The sequence below is a fragment of the Oenanthe melanoleuca genome, chromosome Z (assembly GCF_029582105.1).
Source record: "Oenanthe melanoleuca isolate GR-GAL-2019-014 chromosome Z, OMel1.0, whole genome shotgun sequence".
Classification (NCBI taxonomy): domain Eukaryota; kingdom Metazoa; phylum Chordata; class Aves; order Passeriformes; family Muscicapidae; genus Oenanthe; species Oenanthe melanoleuca.
Window position 1 is genome coordinate 53,059,290 of NC_079362.1, and position 17,192 is coordinate 53,076,481.

General features: G+C 35.9%; 1 protein-coding gene across 1 annotated transcript in view; it reads left to right on the forward strand.

Annotated features, from left to right (window-relative positions):
* SV2C (synaptic vesicle glycoprotein 2C) overlaps positions 1-17,192 on the forward strand; it is a 107,222-nt gene that overhangs the window by 80,205 nt on the left and 9,825 nt on the right. The window contains exons 5-12 of the mRNA XM_056514750.1: positions 2,145-2,278; positions 2,433-2,522; positions 6,747-6,857; positions 7,580-7,668; positions 8,018-8,182; positions 10,875-11,008; positions 12,219-12,422; positions 13,282-13,441. Coding sequence (XP_056370725.1) covers positions 2,145-2,278; positions 2,433-2,522; positions 6,747-6,857; positions 7,580-7,668; positions 8,018-8,182; positions 10,875-11,008; positions 12,219-12,422; positions 13,282-13,441 — 1,087 coding nt within the window. The remainder of the gene's footprint in view (positions 1-2,144; positions 2,279-2,432; positions 2,523-6,746; positions 6,858-7,579; positions 7,669-8,017; positions 8,183-10,874; positions 11,009-12,218; positions 12,423-13,281; positions 13,442-17,192) is intronic.

Below are 17,192 nucleotides of genomic sequence, written 5' to 3' on the forward strand. Positions count from 1 at the left end.
AAAAAAGATGTTTTGTAGGTTGTCACAGTGACAGCAGGATGAACAGTGCATGTATTGCTTTTAATTAAATGTATTACTTGTATTACTAAATGACAACTAAAAATAAATTACCAAGAGCATTTTTCAGGACTGGCTACAGAGCTCAAGATATTGCTGTTGCTTTATAACAGGTATAAAGCCAGGTTGATTTCATTTACTGCAGAAGTGCCCTTTGTACAGCTCAGTCCATAAAACATGAACTGGAGTTGTGAAAGGCAGATTGCCTAACTGTACCAGTGGCTTCGTGTATTTCTGGAACAGTTCTAGTAACAACAAAAGCCACTACCTTGGCTGATACTGAACGTTCTGAAAGATGAAAACTCCCATCCTGTGCTGCCTTCCCTGCAGCACAAGGAGTTGCACAGCTGCCCAGAGATTCACTTCACCAGGAAATTATTTTGCAAATCTTGCATCAGGTGATTTTTTTCTATACTTTAGGTCATGTAATGAAGAATATGATTCTAATAATTAGAATAAAATGTGTACACAATATCCAAAATACAGATCTGGTGTCTAATTGCTTCATTAATATTGTAAACCTTTCTTTACTTCCTTCCCCTCACAATTTAAACGTAAAATACACATATAATATTTGAGACTTGAAATTCTCTAAGATCAAATGTTTATTGATTTTCCAAAAGTTAATAATGAATGAATTCTAATACACTTTCAAGCCATAGTTTTTGTTTTGTTTACATGTTTATTGGTAAATTTTAATTCCAGGTTTTATTTTGGAATAAAAATTTAACATTAATTTTTAGACATCTTTGTTAAGTTGGAAGGATGTTTTGAGCAGTAAAGTATATCCATATGGAGCCTTAATTGAAAAAAAAGTAGCATGGGATTCCAAGATCATTGTCAATACTCATTGATTTTACCCCTTTCTCTCTGAGGTAAAGGTAGCAGTGCTAAATGGCTGTAGAGCAAACTGATATAATTTCACAAATATAGGAAGTTTGTGGGATACCAGAAACACATTTCTACATCTGCTGACATCTGCTGATGTTTTACCAAATCATTGATAAAGAGTAAAAATAAATCATGGGTTGACAGCATTTTTCATGTGGTAGAATGTAAGTACTTTAACGTGAGAAAGAATTTTTTTCCCAGTAATGTGTTTATGATCCTCAACATAGAATCTTTACATTAAAAAAAAAACAAGCCTTACATTTCTCACATAAATACCTCCTTTAGAGAACTATTTAATAGGCCATTTGGTATTAAGTCCTACCAATTTTATACTGACATTCATACAGATTTAATTAACTATGTCTTTTGCCTAGAAAAATCAGGCAGCAAATAATAGATTAATCCAGTACATCAGTTCTTTCATTACCCAAAATTTCATTTCCTTCCAATAACCTCTTCTGTCCTTTACCATTATTCTTATCTTCCACTCACCTTTTAATAAGTTATCCTTGAAAATTTTATTTGAAAATTTCTGCTGTACTGAAGCCAGAATAAAAGGCCAGGTAGTTACTCAAATAATACTTTTTCTCTTTCTTAAGATAAATTCTTTGTTTTCTTACAATTATAACACATCAATAGTCCATTCATAATATACCAACCAACCAACCAGATATTTTATTAAAAAGCTGAACTACCAGCCCTCTAGTTTCTCATGGGTGATTCTTATTAAGAGTATTGAAATTAACTTTGTAGAAAAAGCTAATGTTAAGGAGAGCAATGCAATTCACTAAAATATATAATTTATGTGTAGATTTTTAAGTGCATCCACTTCCATTGTTCATAGAAAATTATTTCTTTGTATGTATATTATGCACTATCATGATGAACCTATATTTGGGTCACATAACTATCTTAATAAAAATTTTTCTGAGAGAATTGAAAGAAGATTCTTCATCCCTGCAGAAGAAAGTCTTTCATCCATGATGCAATTACTTTTCAGCATGACTAGTCACATGCAAGAGGTTAACAGTCATAGTGTAAAACTATTTTTTAGACGACGAATATTTCTGGAAATATATCAATCAGGCTTCACTTAAATATAGGTCTCATTTTGCATCTCCAAGAAGCAGCATATATAGGATAACACGTATAATACTCCTTATTTGTCTACATTTTGTGAATTTCTGCTTCCACAGGATGGAGTTTCAGCATGGGCTCTGCCTACCAGTTCCACAGCTGGCGAGTGTTTGTGATTGTCTGTGCACTGCCCTGCGTCTCTTCTGTGGTTGCCCTCACCTTTATGCCAGAAAGCCCACGGTTCCTGCTGGAGGTATAGTTTCCCAAACAGTCTCTAGATTCCAGTAAAAATTATTGGTTTTGTATCATGACATCTAATAAACATTCATTTAGATTATTCAGTGCTATATCGTGAGTAATTTAATTTGTATGTATGCTGCACTTAAATGTTCTGTTCTGATGTTTAGGTTGGAAAACATGATGAAGCTTGGATGATACTCAAGCAAATTCATGACACAAACATGCGTGCCCGTGGTCAGCCCGAGAAAGTCTTCACTGTGAGTATTGCTTTTAAAGCTGAGCACCTATCACAGCACCAAGCCTCCTGACTGGTAAGGTCTGCACAGCTTAAGCAATCAATATTAATTCCCTAAAAGGCTAAGCCAATTTTTTGCACTCTAAATACCTAAATAAAAAGTATTGCAAATTCCTACTGAAATTGTCATATATACAGTGTCTGCTAAGAAATCAGCCTTTGGCCAGGATATTCATGGGTGTATGAAGCCACAGAATGATGATTTTATCTGGTGTACCAAGATAGTTAATGGATTCCATCTGTGTTTTATTTATTAAGTTTTCACCCTTAGTGATAACAGTGGGCACATAGAAGTCCAAATTAGTTAGCTGTTTTGTCTTTAGGATTTGGAACTTTTTTTCCATTCTTATCAGGTAAAATAATGGTTTTAAAAACTACATTTTCACTTCTATGAAACAGTAATTTCAAAAATTTAATATTCTCAAAGTTAATTTTGTTGAGGCCTAATTTTAAAACTCTATTTAAAGTAGTGGTTGGTTGTTTCTGCTGGAAGAGAAATTGCCAATTCAAAACCGGATTTTTAATGGCATCTCTGTTATTTATGAAGACTGTACACAACAGTCTTGTCTTCCTCGATGCAGTAGGGTCAAACAGCGCTTTCTTGCTTTGGAATCCAGTTGGCCCCTCCAGTTTGAGCAGTGCTGTGGAATAAGTCCACTCTGCTCCCTCAGAGCCATGTGTGGGATGTTTTTCTTCCTCCAGAAGCTTTCTTCTCACTGTATTGCACATATAACTCAATTAAGAAATCCTCTTAAAGGTTCTGCATTTGCAGGCATTCTGGAAGAATGACCATCTGACCAAATAACTTATATTCCATTGAGACTTGCAGTTTGCTGCCTTGGATTTAGTTTCCATTACTTCCATTTAAACCTTTCCACAGAGAAGCTCAAGAATTCCTGTATTTAATTTGAGAGAAACCTGGTTAGCACATTTACCATGTTAAACCCATGTTTATTGGTACACTGGTGACCTACCCCTAATCCCACCTAATCTAATATTTTATTTTCTGATTGAATTTATGAGTAAAGGGATTTGCCTAACACCATATAGCTATGGTGTAATTTCACAATTGGCTCTTGCTGGTTTGAGCTGCTTTCAGACAGAATATGCCTGCTCCTGGTGACTCCAGGAGGGCTTTTTCTGTTACTGTTGATACTCATTGACTGATTTCACAGAGCCACAGCACTCCCCCTGTCCACCTTTAGTATTGGTTCAGGCATAAGGAAGAAGATAGAAGTGTGCTAGGAGAAAAGGTGGGAGGAAGGATAAGCCTCTCACGTCACTTTGACGTAATTGTAATCACGTCCTAAAGCAGCTGTGGAGAAGAAAACAAAGCACATGCTTGTTGTTTCCAGCTCTTGTGATCTAACAAGCCTTTGTCTCAATGGTTGTTATAATGTGACACTCAGCCACTTTGTCTACAGTTACTTTTGTAAATTGATCAGCCATTAATTTTGCCGTTTCTGCCCTGAGCATTATTAAAACTCTACTCTGTATATCAAGTTGAGATTAGAAATACTGTGCTGTGTGTCAAGGTTAGCCATATATAGAAGTCCCTATTTTTAGCTTGCTTTAATATGATTAGAAAATGTATCATTCTCTTCTTATTGTACATCAGCACTTCATCTCATAAGACCCAGAAAGCAAAGAACTGCGTAATTTGTTTGACGCATCCTTTTAGTTTCTTCTTTTAAGTTAGCCCTCAATATTGTGACACTTTGTCTCAGTAATTTATTCACTTACTTCTAAACTTTCCATACTCCTCCTCTGCTCATCCAGTGTCACTCTGTGACTTATGCTTTACTATTTTCCTCCAGATCATGTTGTTAGTTACATCAGGCACACTTTGATAGTATGTTTTCTGACACAACTGATGATGTAACTTTTTCTCCATTTGCACCTATAGTTTTAGTGTGATTTTCTTTTATGCATTTTCCTGTATAATATTGATTTAATATTTCTCTAGAAGCTTTTAAAATCAATTCTTGTATTATGTTTATTCTTGTTACTCATATTACTGAGGGGATTATCTTCAGGCCTTTAGAAAGAGATGGAATCAGCTGCAATCAGTTGGGTTTAGTGTTAATCCGAAATGGAGTATTCTGGTTTCTGAATTAATTGAGAGGGTGGTTCTTCACTCTTTGAAGAATTTTTCCTGAAAGCAGTGACACTGACACCAATAAATTGATATTATCTTCAACCGTGGAATTACCAGAGTTAGATGTATATGTACATGCTTTATTATGTTCCTGGGTTTTTAAAATACCTAGATTTTAGATTTCTTGGTTTAAATATTTAAGTTAAAAGAAAAAAATCTTTCCATCCTTAAAATCAACATTTAAACATTTAATGTTAACATGTTAAAATGTTAATGTTAAAATCAACATTTTCTCTGCTGCTCGATTGCCATGTATTAACTCTTTTCTTGCAAATATTTTTCTTTGCAACAAGTCTTGATGTTTTAAAAATTTAAAACATTGCATATTTCTAATCATTGTTTTTAAACAGAAGCATAATTTTCATTAAAATAGGTTTTCTTTTCTGGGTTTGTTTTTTCTTCATTCTTCATGCACTGACATGCTGAATTTGCACGATCCAGATGGACTGTTATCCTGACTCAGTAGGACTTTTCATATGTTAAAGAACCACCAAGGCCAGAGAACTTTTGTACCCAGTCACATACAGTGGTCCTAGGAAAAATGTGTTTTCCCCAATCTCCACAGCTCCAACTGAGTCAGGTGCCAGTATGGTGAAAACACTGTCCCTAAGCCCACAGGAGTGGGGTTCAAAAAGCATCCCTTTTCTGCACAGAGGTGTGGTATGTAAGGATTTCTGTATGTAGGAGATACCAGATAACTTTTGAGGACTTTACTCAGTCTTTTGTATAACACATTTCCTGAAAGCACTTAAAGAAAAGCTTGAGATCAGCGGACTGATGTGGACAGGATTATAGGAAGACACATGAAAAGAAGGCTGTAGGCTTTTGATAAAGTCATGATCTGGCAAAACAGTGAGCAGTAATGCAACAGAAATGAGAGCAGTTATAACTCAAACCTTAGAGGGCTTTTCTATGTTCTTGTTCACGGGATGAGGCTGCTGTTGCATCTCAAACAGAATGCATCTGTGAAAGCAGTGGGCTCAAAACTTGAGCTTTTTCATCAATACTTCTATTCCCTGGTGTCCTGTAATCCACTGTTATACATTGGAGTTGTGGGTGGGGAGGGTGTTGTCATTCTGTAAGAAGAAACAGAAGCTATGTCTGACTTCAGAAACTGCAGCCAAACATAGAACACACATTCTTTTGCTCTCCTCCTTCCTTCTGTGTCAGTCCCTTTCCCCTTTTTATTAATTTTCTTTCTGTTCTTTGCTCATCTTCTTTTAAAATAAACTGTGGATGAATGCACTGCCTTTTTTGATATCATTATTAAGCTGGGACCAGAGCAGAAACTAAAAGCAAAACCATACAGTAGTATAAGTGTATCAGGTCCTGTGTCTGGAAAGACCATGTAACACACCCTGCTACACAGGAGAGTAAAAGTTTAAATTAGCATTGTAACATTACATTCTCCGTCACTGGTAATTCTGTATTTTTCCCTGATGTCTGTTTATCTCATTTCACTTTAGATAAGTCAGTCATTGTTCATAACAGCAATAACACCTGTGGTTCCAGATCCTTTCGCCTCACTTCTCTCTTCATTAAGTTCTCTGTTTAACACTAGAAAAAATAACAAAATGATAAAAAAGGTTGTCCAGCTACTAATTCATGACATTTTGAATACTTCTGTTTTCATTGCTGTGTCTTTAATCAAAAGACTTCCAACAGTGTTATGGTAGCAAGTCAAAATCAATTTGAAGGCATGGTTAACTGGTGGTTTAAATTAATGTTTTATCCTTTGTGGCATCAGAGGTACATACAACAACTCTCTAGAAGAATATGACAGTAACAGCATATTGTAGCCAGAGGAAGTGTATTTCCTGCATGCCTTGAACATAGAATTTTCTGAACCAGTTGCATCCATAAAGATTTCATCATTATAATGTGTTATTGTTTCTTTATAAATCGAAAACATGTCTGGTGTAGACACAGTATCTGCTCATTTTTAGCAGATGGGGTGTAATAAACCCTACCACAGGCAGTTCATTATCCCAGAAACTACAAGTATTTTTGTTCTGTTTATATTTCTAGGTTACCAGAATCAAAACTCCTAAGCAGATAGATGAGCTCATAGAAATAGAGAGTGATACCGGGACTTGGTACAGGAGGTGTTTTGTGAGAATCCGCACAGAGCTCTATGGTGTAAGTAACAACATCCCTGTTCATTCTGTAATTACCTTCTTCCTTTTTAATTAACTTTCAGAAATGAGATGGATTTGCTGAGCTCCTGCTGTTGATGGCTGCAATGCTGCAGTTTCCATGCAACTGAGCGAATAAGGAACCAGTGTAAAGTTTTTGTTTCTTGACCCAGAAAAAAAAGTAGAGAGGGACAGAGATGAGAGCACTATTCTCAGTCAGCTCCACTATACTGTCCCTGACCTTGGGGTAGTTCCACATTTTCCTCATATAGTTCAGGCATCAATTTCTAGCCATGGTAGGTTACAATAGATCAAACTCTGATTGTATCCATATTTAATTATGGAATATAGTTTGTCTAGTACTCGGAAGTGAGAAGAAAACATTTCTGAGAAAATTCCTGTTTTATTTGAGAAAGTAAAATGAAGATTTCTAGAGATTAAGAAAGTTGGAGGTGGCTGGGATAGGGTCAAATTGTTGTATACACAGTCCACACTGTTTACAGAAAAATTTATATGAGACTACAATATGTTGTTGCAGCTGAGAAAGCAAATCACAGCCTGGGCTGCATGAAAATAAGTGTGGCCAGAGAGCTGATTTACTTTCTCTCCTGCCCTGAAGAAGCAAGAAAATAAGAATCATTTTAAGAAAATGATTTTAAGCTTTTAAGAAAATTGTTCAAAATAAGTCAAGATGTGTAAATAAATGTGTTTCATAATGATTTACAGATTTGGTTGACATTTATGAGATGCTTCAACTACCCAGTGAAGGATAATACAATCAAACTTACAGCTGTGTGGTTCACCCTGTCTTTTGGGTAAGAGTGGTTAAGATTAAACCATTTTTAATAGTCTTGACAGACAGAAAAATCATCTGCATGTTAATTTCTGACACTATGATAATCTGTTTTATTGAGGATCTTCCCACAAAATGTTATATTTGTCAATTAGTCTCTTCTTGGTTGCAAACCTGACTCATCAGGAATACCTTCTTTGAAAAACTGACATCTTCTGGTGTCAGCATCTTTCAGTAATTTTATATTATGAAGGATTTTATTCAGCAGCCTCTCCATAACCTAAGTGGCCAAGGGAGCTGCTCATTCATACCTTGCCCAGCTTTCTGAATGGATGAGATTGGTGCCTGAAGTTTTTTCTGTTTTTTCACAGCTACTACGGGTTATCTGTCTGGTTTCCTGATGTCATTAAACATCTGCAGTCAGACGAGTACGCGTCCCGAGTGAAACATTTCCGCAACGAGGAGGTCTCGCACTTCGTCTTCAACTTCACTCTGGAAAATCAGATTCACAGCAATGGAGAATACATCAATGACAGGTTTAGAGGTTTCCTAATATCTTGGCTTACTTGGAGTAAACAGATGCATGTTTTAAAGCTCATCCTAATAACCCAGTTTTTTCCATGAGGTAATGATAGATGGTTTTGTTGCCTTTTAGTGAATATTTATTTCTGTTCTTAATTCCTTATGACTCACGAGCATGGGGAGAAATGTACACGCCCTGGTGGCTCCTGTGTGAGGATCCACTGTGCAAACCCAGCTTCATTGTTGTCCTGCAAAGCAGACCAAAAAATCCTATGTCAATTTTACTTCCTTTCACAGTGGGATTCAAAGCTTTTCAGATCCAACATATGCAGTGTATTGTAGGGGGCTGGGAAAATATGTACTTTCATCTCTGCTGCTGGTTCTTTTTTTATTGATGAAAGACACTTCTGTGAAAAGGCTGAACATTGAGAGGTTAGGATCTTATCACCGAAAAATGAAAGCTAAACATTACCATAAACCAATAAAAAGCATGAGCAGCTCTAAAATGGGAAACAACACTCTGGCAATGCCTTTTGTGACTTTTTTAGCCAAAGGCAAATATATTAAGGCTATATCTGGACTTCACAAATAACTAGATAACTTAGGGGAAAATTAAACACAGATGGTTTAAGTATCTGGTTTCTATTAAGAAATGTACAGAACAACCATGTGAAGGGTCTGCTAGAAGTCACGATAATAATTATTATTTCCATAGGAAAATCTGTAAGTAAATGAATAAAATGTATTATTTTGTGATGATTTAGTAGTAGTAGTAGTAGTAGTAGTAGAGTAGTAGTCTTCAGTTTTGACATAGTTAAAGGTTTATGCATTGAAGAAAAGAATAGCAGTTACTTAATTTTTAACCTAGCCATAGCTTCCAAATCCCACTCCTTTCCAGAATGCAGATGTTCTAAAATAGAAGAACTGTCAGTAACTGTATCAATATTCTTGTAAAACACTAAATCTAACATTAATTTATGCTAGATCAGTAATTTACTCTTTCAAATGTGCAAATTTAATATGCTTCTGACAGTTATTTGGGGTTCACAAAACATTTTCCAAGAGGTATGAACCCATTAGATATCCTTCCTTCATAAATGTTTCAATGCCCTACTCACCCTCAATCACAGTGTTTCCTTCATGTTCTTTCTTAATGAGAAGATCCATCAATACTTGGCTTTTTAATACATTGCTTTCCTGTTGGGTTTTAATTCAAATCATTGTGACACCAATTTTAATGTAGTCACATACTTCCTGTCCAAAGGTAAAAAGTGCACAGAAGAATGTAGAACATGTAGTCTGTCATTTCTGTTTCAACTGACTAATCTAATCACTATATTTTCTTTGTTCTCCTCTGGAACTACTCTACACTTTAGAATGGAAAATGCTGTATGAAAAATGATAATGAGTAACTCCAGCCTGATTTTAATCAGTCTGTCACAAATGAGAAATGATATAGTAACTAAAACTAATGGACTGAAAACACTATTTTTCTGACCAGTACAAAAAGAGAACTCATTAGTTAGTAAATCACATACTGTGATAAATACTACTAGCTTTTTCTCTCCTTTCTCATAAAGATGTGATTCCAACAAATTTATTTGTGAGAGAGTTTAATTCTTGCTCCTTTGTAGATAGCTTATTTTTTGTGTTCCTATTCCATTCCTACTATTACTCTTCTTACAGAAAAATACTTAGCTAGTGACACCAGGTTTGATTAGAATACAGCCGGAAGAAAAAACTGCTCCTTTTTTCCCATACCCTCATGTGAAATGTAAGACATCACAAAAATAATTGTGGATTTCCACATCTTTGTTGTGGTTGCTGTTGTTAGCTTAATCATGTTATTTGGTAGAATTTTACTAAAACGGATGACTCAAAAAAGCATTGCTTTAGTCTAGTGGCATTGGGATAGAAAGTTACTGTCTGTAATATAATTTGTCAGTGACTTTTTCTATTAATATTGATAAAATCTAGGTGTTAAATGGGATTCAGTAGGAAGGAGGATGTTCAGAAATGAAAAAAGCTACCAGCAAATTGTTTATGCCAGTTTTATTTACATAGTAATTATAATTGCAATTGCATCCATAGGCACAGGATTAATGAGGAGATGCTAACAGTTAGGTGTCTAGTAGTGTAACTGGCAATTTTAAAAATTAAATTTTAATTCATGTAATAACCATTTTGTGAAAACAATTTTTAACTCCAGTATATCATGTGTTTGAGCCTAACCCAGTAACCAGTGTGTTCCTCTAACAAATCAGGATTCTTTTAAAAATTCATTCTTTTCAGCTTGTTGGTATTAGCAAGTGCTCATTTATTCCCAGGGACTGACTTTCTGAAGCATGATCTCTCTGTTTCCATGTGTAATGTCAAATTACTAGCAATTGTGATTTTACAAGGCTGTCTCATGAATGTCATGACATTGGTTTTGATTGATGATTAAGGACAAGTAGCAACAGAAATGTTATCAAATAAATTATATTACTAGTTTGGGCCAGTAACTATGTGGAGCTATTTGTCTTACTAATTCTTCTTTTGAACAATAGTATTCTAGAATGAGATAATGATTAATCACACCTGCAAAATGCATCAAAGGAATGAATCATTGTTACTGGGGGTGAGATTTTTAGATCTAAATAGCTGTATGTGTTGCTATTTGAAAAGTACGAAGGTACACTAACAACAATTCTTTGTATCGGGCAGGTTTGTTATGATGAAGTTTAAATCAGTAACCTTTGAAGATTCACTCTTTAAGAACTGTGTTTTTGAGGACATTACTTCACTGAACACATACTTCAGGAACTGTACTTTCGTGAATACCACCTTCTACAACACAGGTTTGAGAAAGCCTCAAATGCCCATTGGTCAGCTGCATGTTTTTGCCTTACATTTATTATTTCTGGATTTCTAATAAGACATACAAGAAGTCCTCCTGTAAGGAATAATAGTATATAGAAAGCTGCTGGCTTTTTACAAGAGAGAAGTGAAAGGATCTCACTGCACAAGAGATGTGCAGGCCTAATATTGACTCAGACAATAGACTATTTTATTCACATAAGAAATTATTTTTTATCTTTAACTTTGACCATCTCTAAAGAGATTCAATCTGGAGAGAAGAAAATACATTAACTGCTTCAGTGATGGCTTTAAGTACTGTATTTTTTCTTAGATCAAAAGGGACTGGTGAAATACTTTGTTTGCTGTGGCAGGGGAATCTGAGTTTAGGATTCAAATTACCTAGTCTGTAATCATTCCCAATCTCCTAAGTATTCTGACAAAAATATTAATTCATATTTTCATATGTTTAAACTCGCTTTTTCTCCAGTTTAACAAAACATAACTGAAAGTAGAACATGGCCAACTAAGTTTGTTGGAAAGATGGAGCACTTCTTCCCACTTTCCTGTAGCTAATAAAAGTAATAGACCTAAGTTTCAGAGCAAGCAATGACCTTTATGTGGAACCAAAGTATTCATGGTTCAGGTTTAAAGGGCCTACAAGAGATATGAAAATAAAAAAGGAAATATAGGGATAGTTTTCTAGGATGGTATTGGTAGAAGAATTAGCTACATAGAGTAACTCATCCATGGACAAGCTGAAGACCATAGGGCCTTCTCAGAAACAAAATTTGGTTTAAACTGAATTCCACAGGAATATTTCACTTAAAGGAAGTCAAACAGCACAACTGAGAGTCTCATCAGGAAATAGAAGGCCTGGTACTGAGAAAGACTGAGTCATAGAAACTTGCAGATACCTAGTGCATGAGAAAGACCAGCTGGTGCTGAAAGGCCTTAACCAAAAACAGTCCAGTCAAGGTAAAATACAGTAATATAACTTCCTAATTCCAGGCTTTAGTTGGTCCTCTTCAAGAGCTTTGAAAATTTTTCTAGTAAGATAAAAACTTATCAAAATTACCAGCAGTAACTAGTTCTTCTTGTAAAGCTATGGAAGCTCCAAGTTATCATTAAAGTTGCTTGAACTGTTTTTAATCAAGACTTGCACATGGAGTTGGCTGTTGGCTGAAATTATTCTTTTTCTTCTTTCCACAGATCTCGAGCAGTATAAATTTGTTGACAGCGAATTGATAAATTGCACATTTTTTCACGTCAGGACAGGATGCCAGATTTCTTTTGATGATGACTACAGTGCCTACTGGATCTACTTTGTTAATTTCCTGGGAACTTTGGCAGTGTTGCCGGGGAATATTGTGTCTGCTCTCCTGATGGATAGAATAGGACGGTTAACGATGCTAGGTAGGGGCTTCACTTTGATACAGGGAACGTCAAAAGTGACACGTCCTCTTTCCAGGGAATTTGGCTCAGAGATATGAAAAACATTCTTTCTGCAGATATGTCATTTATGCAGCATCATAAACACTTTTTTTAAAAGCCTCCCAGCTTGGAAACCCTAGGGAAAAAAGGGATCTGTAGTCATGCCTACTTGCACTTCCACACAGATATTACAAGACCATAACCTAGGCATTTAAAATGAGATTTTGGAGGCTGATGATGCTTGGTCATCTCTGCTCCAGCTGAAAGAAAAGCAAAGCATGCACAGGTGACCCTCAGCTAGTAGAGCAGCTCCTGGAAAGTATCAGCTGTTATCTATTTTGCATAGGAACACAGTTGAAAATTATCTCCTGTGGATTGTCTACAATGAGAAATCTGTTTTCAATTTACTTAAATAACTATGTGGTAGTTCATTATCTTAATTTTCTAGGACATATCTCTATATAAATACAATAAAATGAATACAGTCTTTTTATTATAATATAATAACAGGTTTCATGTAATTGCAAAAGATGATGAACAAAGAATAACAAGGGTGGCTTTCCTCAGGCATCTTGCTCTGGGAATTCAAGGAGCCTTCCAGCTTAATACTTTGTGATAAATTCTGATATGTGAGGAGTAATATTTTTTCCTGTGACCTCGTTTCTTCAACATTTGTCTTTCTGTCTGGCCTCACCAGTACAGGAAATCACTTTGGTTTTTAACTCAAATATTTGGGTCACTTATTTAGCTACACTGTGTGCATAGAAATATTAGATGAAAAAAAGGTAATTCTTTAAATACAAGTCTACTACATGTTTTTTTTCACCTGCCTTATGCCTAGGTGGCTCCATGGTTCTTTCTGGCATCAGCTGTTTTTTCCTGTGGTTTGGGACCAGTGAATCCATGATGATAGGTATGCTGTGCCTCTACAATGGCCTCACCATCTCAGCATGGAATTCTCTGGATGTCATTACTGTGGAGCTGTATCCTACAGACAGGAGGTATGTGCAATTACACCTCTCCTAACCTCACTGATACTATGTACCAGCAGAAACAGCAAATAGAAATTATTTTGTATGAACCTTACAGAGGTAATGATGTTTTGAAAGGACCAAAAGAATAATTTGTCTTAAAAAAAGCAAAGGGAAACAATGAGGGTTTTTTAGCAATTTAGTATGTATTTTGCATCAAATATTACCTAACTAGGAAAATACCATAAAATGCAGTTCCATTAGAAAATAGAAGGTCTAACAGCTACTCTCATTTAGAATACAGCTAATGAGTATTATTTCTGATAACAATAATGGTGTATCTTTGAGTTTCCTGTAGTTTAACTGTATATGAAGGCTGTAGCTGGTCCAGACCAGCAATACAGCTGCAATTGTCTGTTGACTGTGAAATTGTGGGAGCATGATAAAAATCAGGGCCACTAGGAGTGTACATTAAGTAAAAATTATCTTGGGCACTGCTCTTGACTCTTCAGGGCTCTTGCAGAAATCTCAGGACAATTCAAATACTGCATTGCCACTAGTTGACATGGGTTGGGTTTTTTTCAGATACAGGGCACTTTTTAATCCCGACCTTATGTCACTTAATGGACTGAAGGAAGAGCTGTTGAGTCATATTCTGTGGTATGGAGAGTGCAAAAATGTAAAAGCTGCACTAACTTGGATAGCCTTGAATACTTCTCCCCCCATTAAATCCCTAAAAAATTTTATGTAAAATTGCCCAGATTCCTAATAAAGGACATTGTGTCCTTTCTCCTGTTGCAGTGCTAATTACTTTGTCATTCACTGGATGTTTGAAATGCAGTGAAAAATATTTCCAGTTTATAAATGCATGATGCCTTCCTGGCAAGTGTAATTTTTTGGAAAGGGGTTACACTGGCTTTGGTGTTGTCCATGAAGAGAAAATGTAGACTGGCTTCTCTGTTTTCATTTCATTGTAATTTTAAAATTATGTGTTTCTTCAGAAAAGAAATTGATGTCCACATCTGTAATTATATCAAATCATGATACCAATCTATTTATGAATCCCAAGCACTAAGCTTTAATATTAAGTGCTACTCTTTTTATTACATCTCAGGAAATTGCTCTTCTGGCAAGAATTCTTCCACCATCCAAATGTTATGATATAATTCTAATAAGTATCCTGAAGAAATTAGTGTCTTTCGGACATTCTCTGATAATTTTTTTTATCCAGACTAGCTGCAGTTTAACAACCAGCCTTGCTCAGTGATAGTCCTGGGTTTTCTTCTCACACTCCTGAGGTCTCCATAACGAGGCACAGCTTGCCACAGTTTGCTGGGAATTTCCAGCTTCTGCAAGTAACTGTGAGGCTGAACAGCCTTTCTCAGGATATGTGGAACACGAAGCTTCCTGGTTTTTTTGCATGTGAAAGCCATCATACTCAAGATGATGCTCTCTTATGCTACAAGGCTGTATCCAGAGTGAATCTGGTCCTGAAACTGGCCTCCAGATTCTCCTGTAAAAGGGAATCTAAGCACAAAATCCTTGCTGACTCTGTCAGTGTTTAATACTATTCTCTTACAACCTATTAGTGAAATAACCAGAAATGTGCAGCAAAGGGTAGCTGGAGGTTGGGCTCAAAGAAAGGTGGGTGGAAGGAGGCTGGTTCATGCTGCCAAGCACAAGAGGCTGGGCTGGGTAGCCCCTCTTATGCTCCTTTTGGAGACCAGTCAGTGGCTGAGCTGCAGGGGCTTTGCTGGTGTTGTGCAGTATAATACCAAAGGTGTTTCATAAATCGTACTCTAGGTATTTAGGGATCACACTGGCTCTTTGCCAGGTAGGAGAGTGGTGAACAGTTTGGCAATGTGCAGTCTATGTGATACAGGGCACACATGTCAGTTTATTCTTCATCAGCTGTGGTTGCTTCAAAATCTTGACAGATTTTGATTCTGCATGAATTCACATTCATCTACGTATTTACATTTCAGTTTACTGATCCCTGGAATTTAGGTAATTACATAGTTTTTCCTACTTTCTTGATGAGTACTTTAAAATTTTTATCTTATTTTAGGTTGATTTCTCTTTTCACATTCTTCCTAAAATCTCAGCTGGTTTATACAATTGCTGTAAAAGATATTAGAGGATGTGTAGATTTCAAATGGTTCTCAGGTAGATGATGAAGTAGTGTTAAAATGGAAAATAATATTACTGGTCATAAGTGGATTTCATATGAAATAATGAATAATATTTTTATAATATACTACCATTTTTTAAACTTCTCAATACACAAATTTTAAAACACACTCATGATAGCAAAATATAAACCAGTGATATCTGATAAGCAAGTAAATTAATACAACTCAGGAATATAAACAACTTGTATTTTCTCTTGTCTTTCGTATTGTCTTTTACCTTATCTTCTCAATGGACTCTGCTATCCATCAGGAGAGGAAATCTGTAGGATGGAGTGTGTGCCATCAAAAATTCCAGTCGCTGAGCATTAAAGTAGAAGGAATGGGCTGAACGTGTAATTTCAGTACAGCTCTAAGTGCCTAGCACTCCAGCAACCTAAACCTGAAGGTGCTAAGCTGAGCACCTAGAAAATATTAAATGAATGCTTAAATACCATTACCTTAGCTTTATGTGACTTGCTGGCAAACTCTGCAAGAGGAGTAGGGATTTTATCCTTTCTTGTGACAGCCGCCCACTGTCTGTACCATGAAACTGTTTTCTCATGTTGCCGTCCCCAGTCTTACTCACAGTGCATCTTCCAACTTCTGTAGCAGATAGGGAAACTGGGTTTTCTTCACTACATCTATATTTTACCCTCAAGCACTCTTTGTTCTCTGCACTGGCAGAGTGATGCAGAAAAAAAAATACTGTGTGATGAGGTAATTACGGCTTGCGTTGTAATGTGTGTGCCCAAGGGGCCTGCAATAACTCTGCACAGCTCCTCAGCTGTGCCTGTAATATAAATATGAATGGAAGAAAGCTTAAGTTCTCCAAAGGAGGAGCATTAGGACGTTTTTATTACTTTAAAATGCAATTTTTACTTTCACATAAATGGTAAGTATCTTCTTGTGAACTTGGGAAGCACCAGCATTATAAGCCAAGATTCTCATCAGGGAGATGGTACAACAAATAACTAAAACCTAAATAGAAAATGGAATAGAAATAGATCATCTCCTACAGAGAGAATAAATCAGATTGCATCAGGTAACCAACAATTCATCATTTTACTATGGCTGACATAGATGTGGGTTTGAATCTTGTCCAAGAATACTTAGAATACAAGGTGAGCTATAAAATTAAGTCATCCTGTTTTTACCTTTTCTAATGCCTCTGAGAAAAGTTCATAAGGGTTTGGCCATAATTAAGAAATAAGTCTACTATCTTCAATTAATGATATTTCGTTTTTTCACTTTTTCTTGAACCCTAAGGGTTCAGTCTATGCCCAGAGCAATAAATACTGTTCTCACAGTGTCTTTTGTCCAAGTTTGCCTTGGTGTGGATGTCAGAAGAGAAATTTTCTATTCTTTTGAGTCATAATAGCAGTAATTGACTTACAGTAGATTTCCTGATAGCTATTTTCTACTCTCATCCTGTGGATATTGTTCAACTGCATTTTGCTGAAACATTAAAATTTTTAAGGCATGACCTGCCACACCTATGCCTTTTGCAGTTGTCCAACAAAGGAAGGCAAATTCCACAATTTTACTTGCACACTATAAAGCACTGTAATTGATCAAGCCATGATATGTATTTCTGTAATAATTTTTAAGAG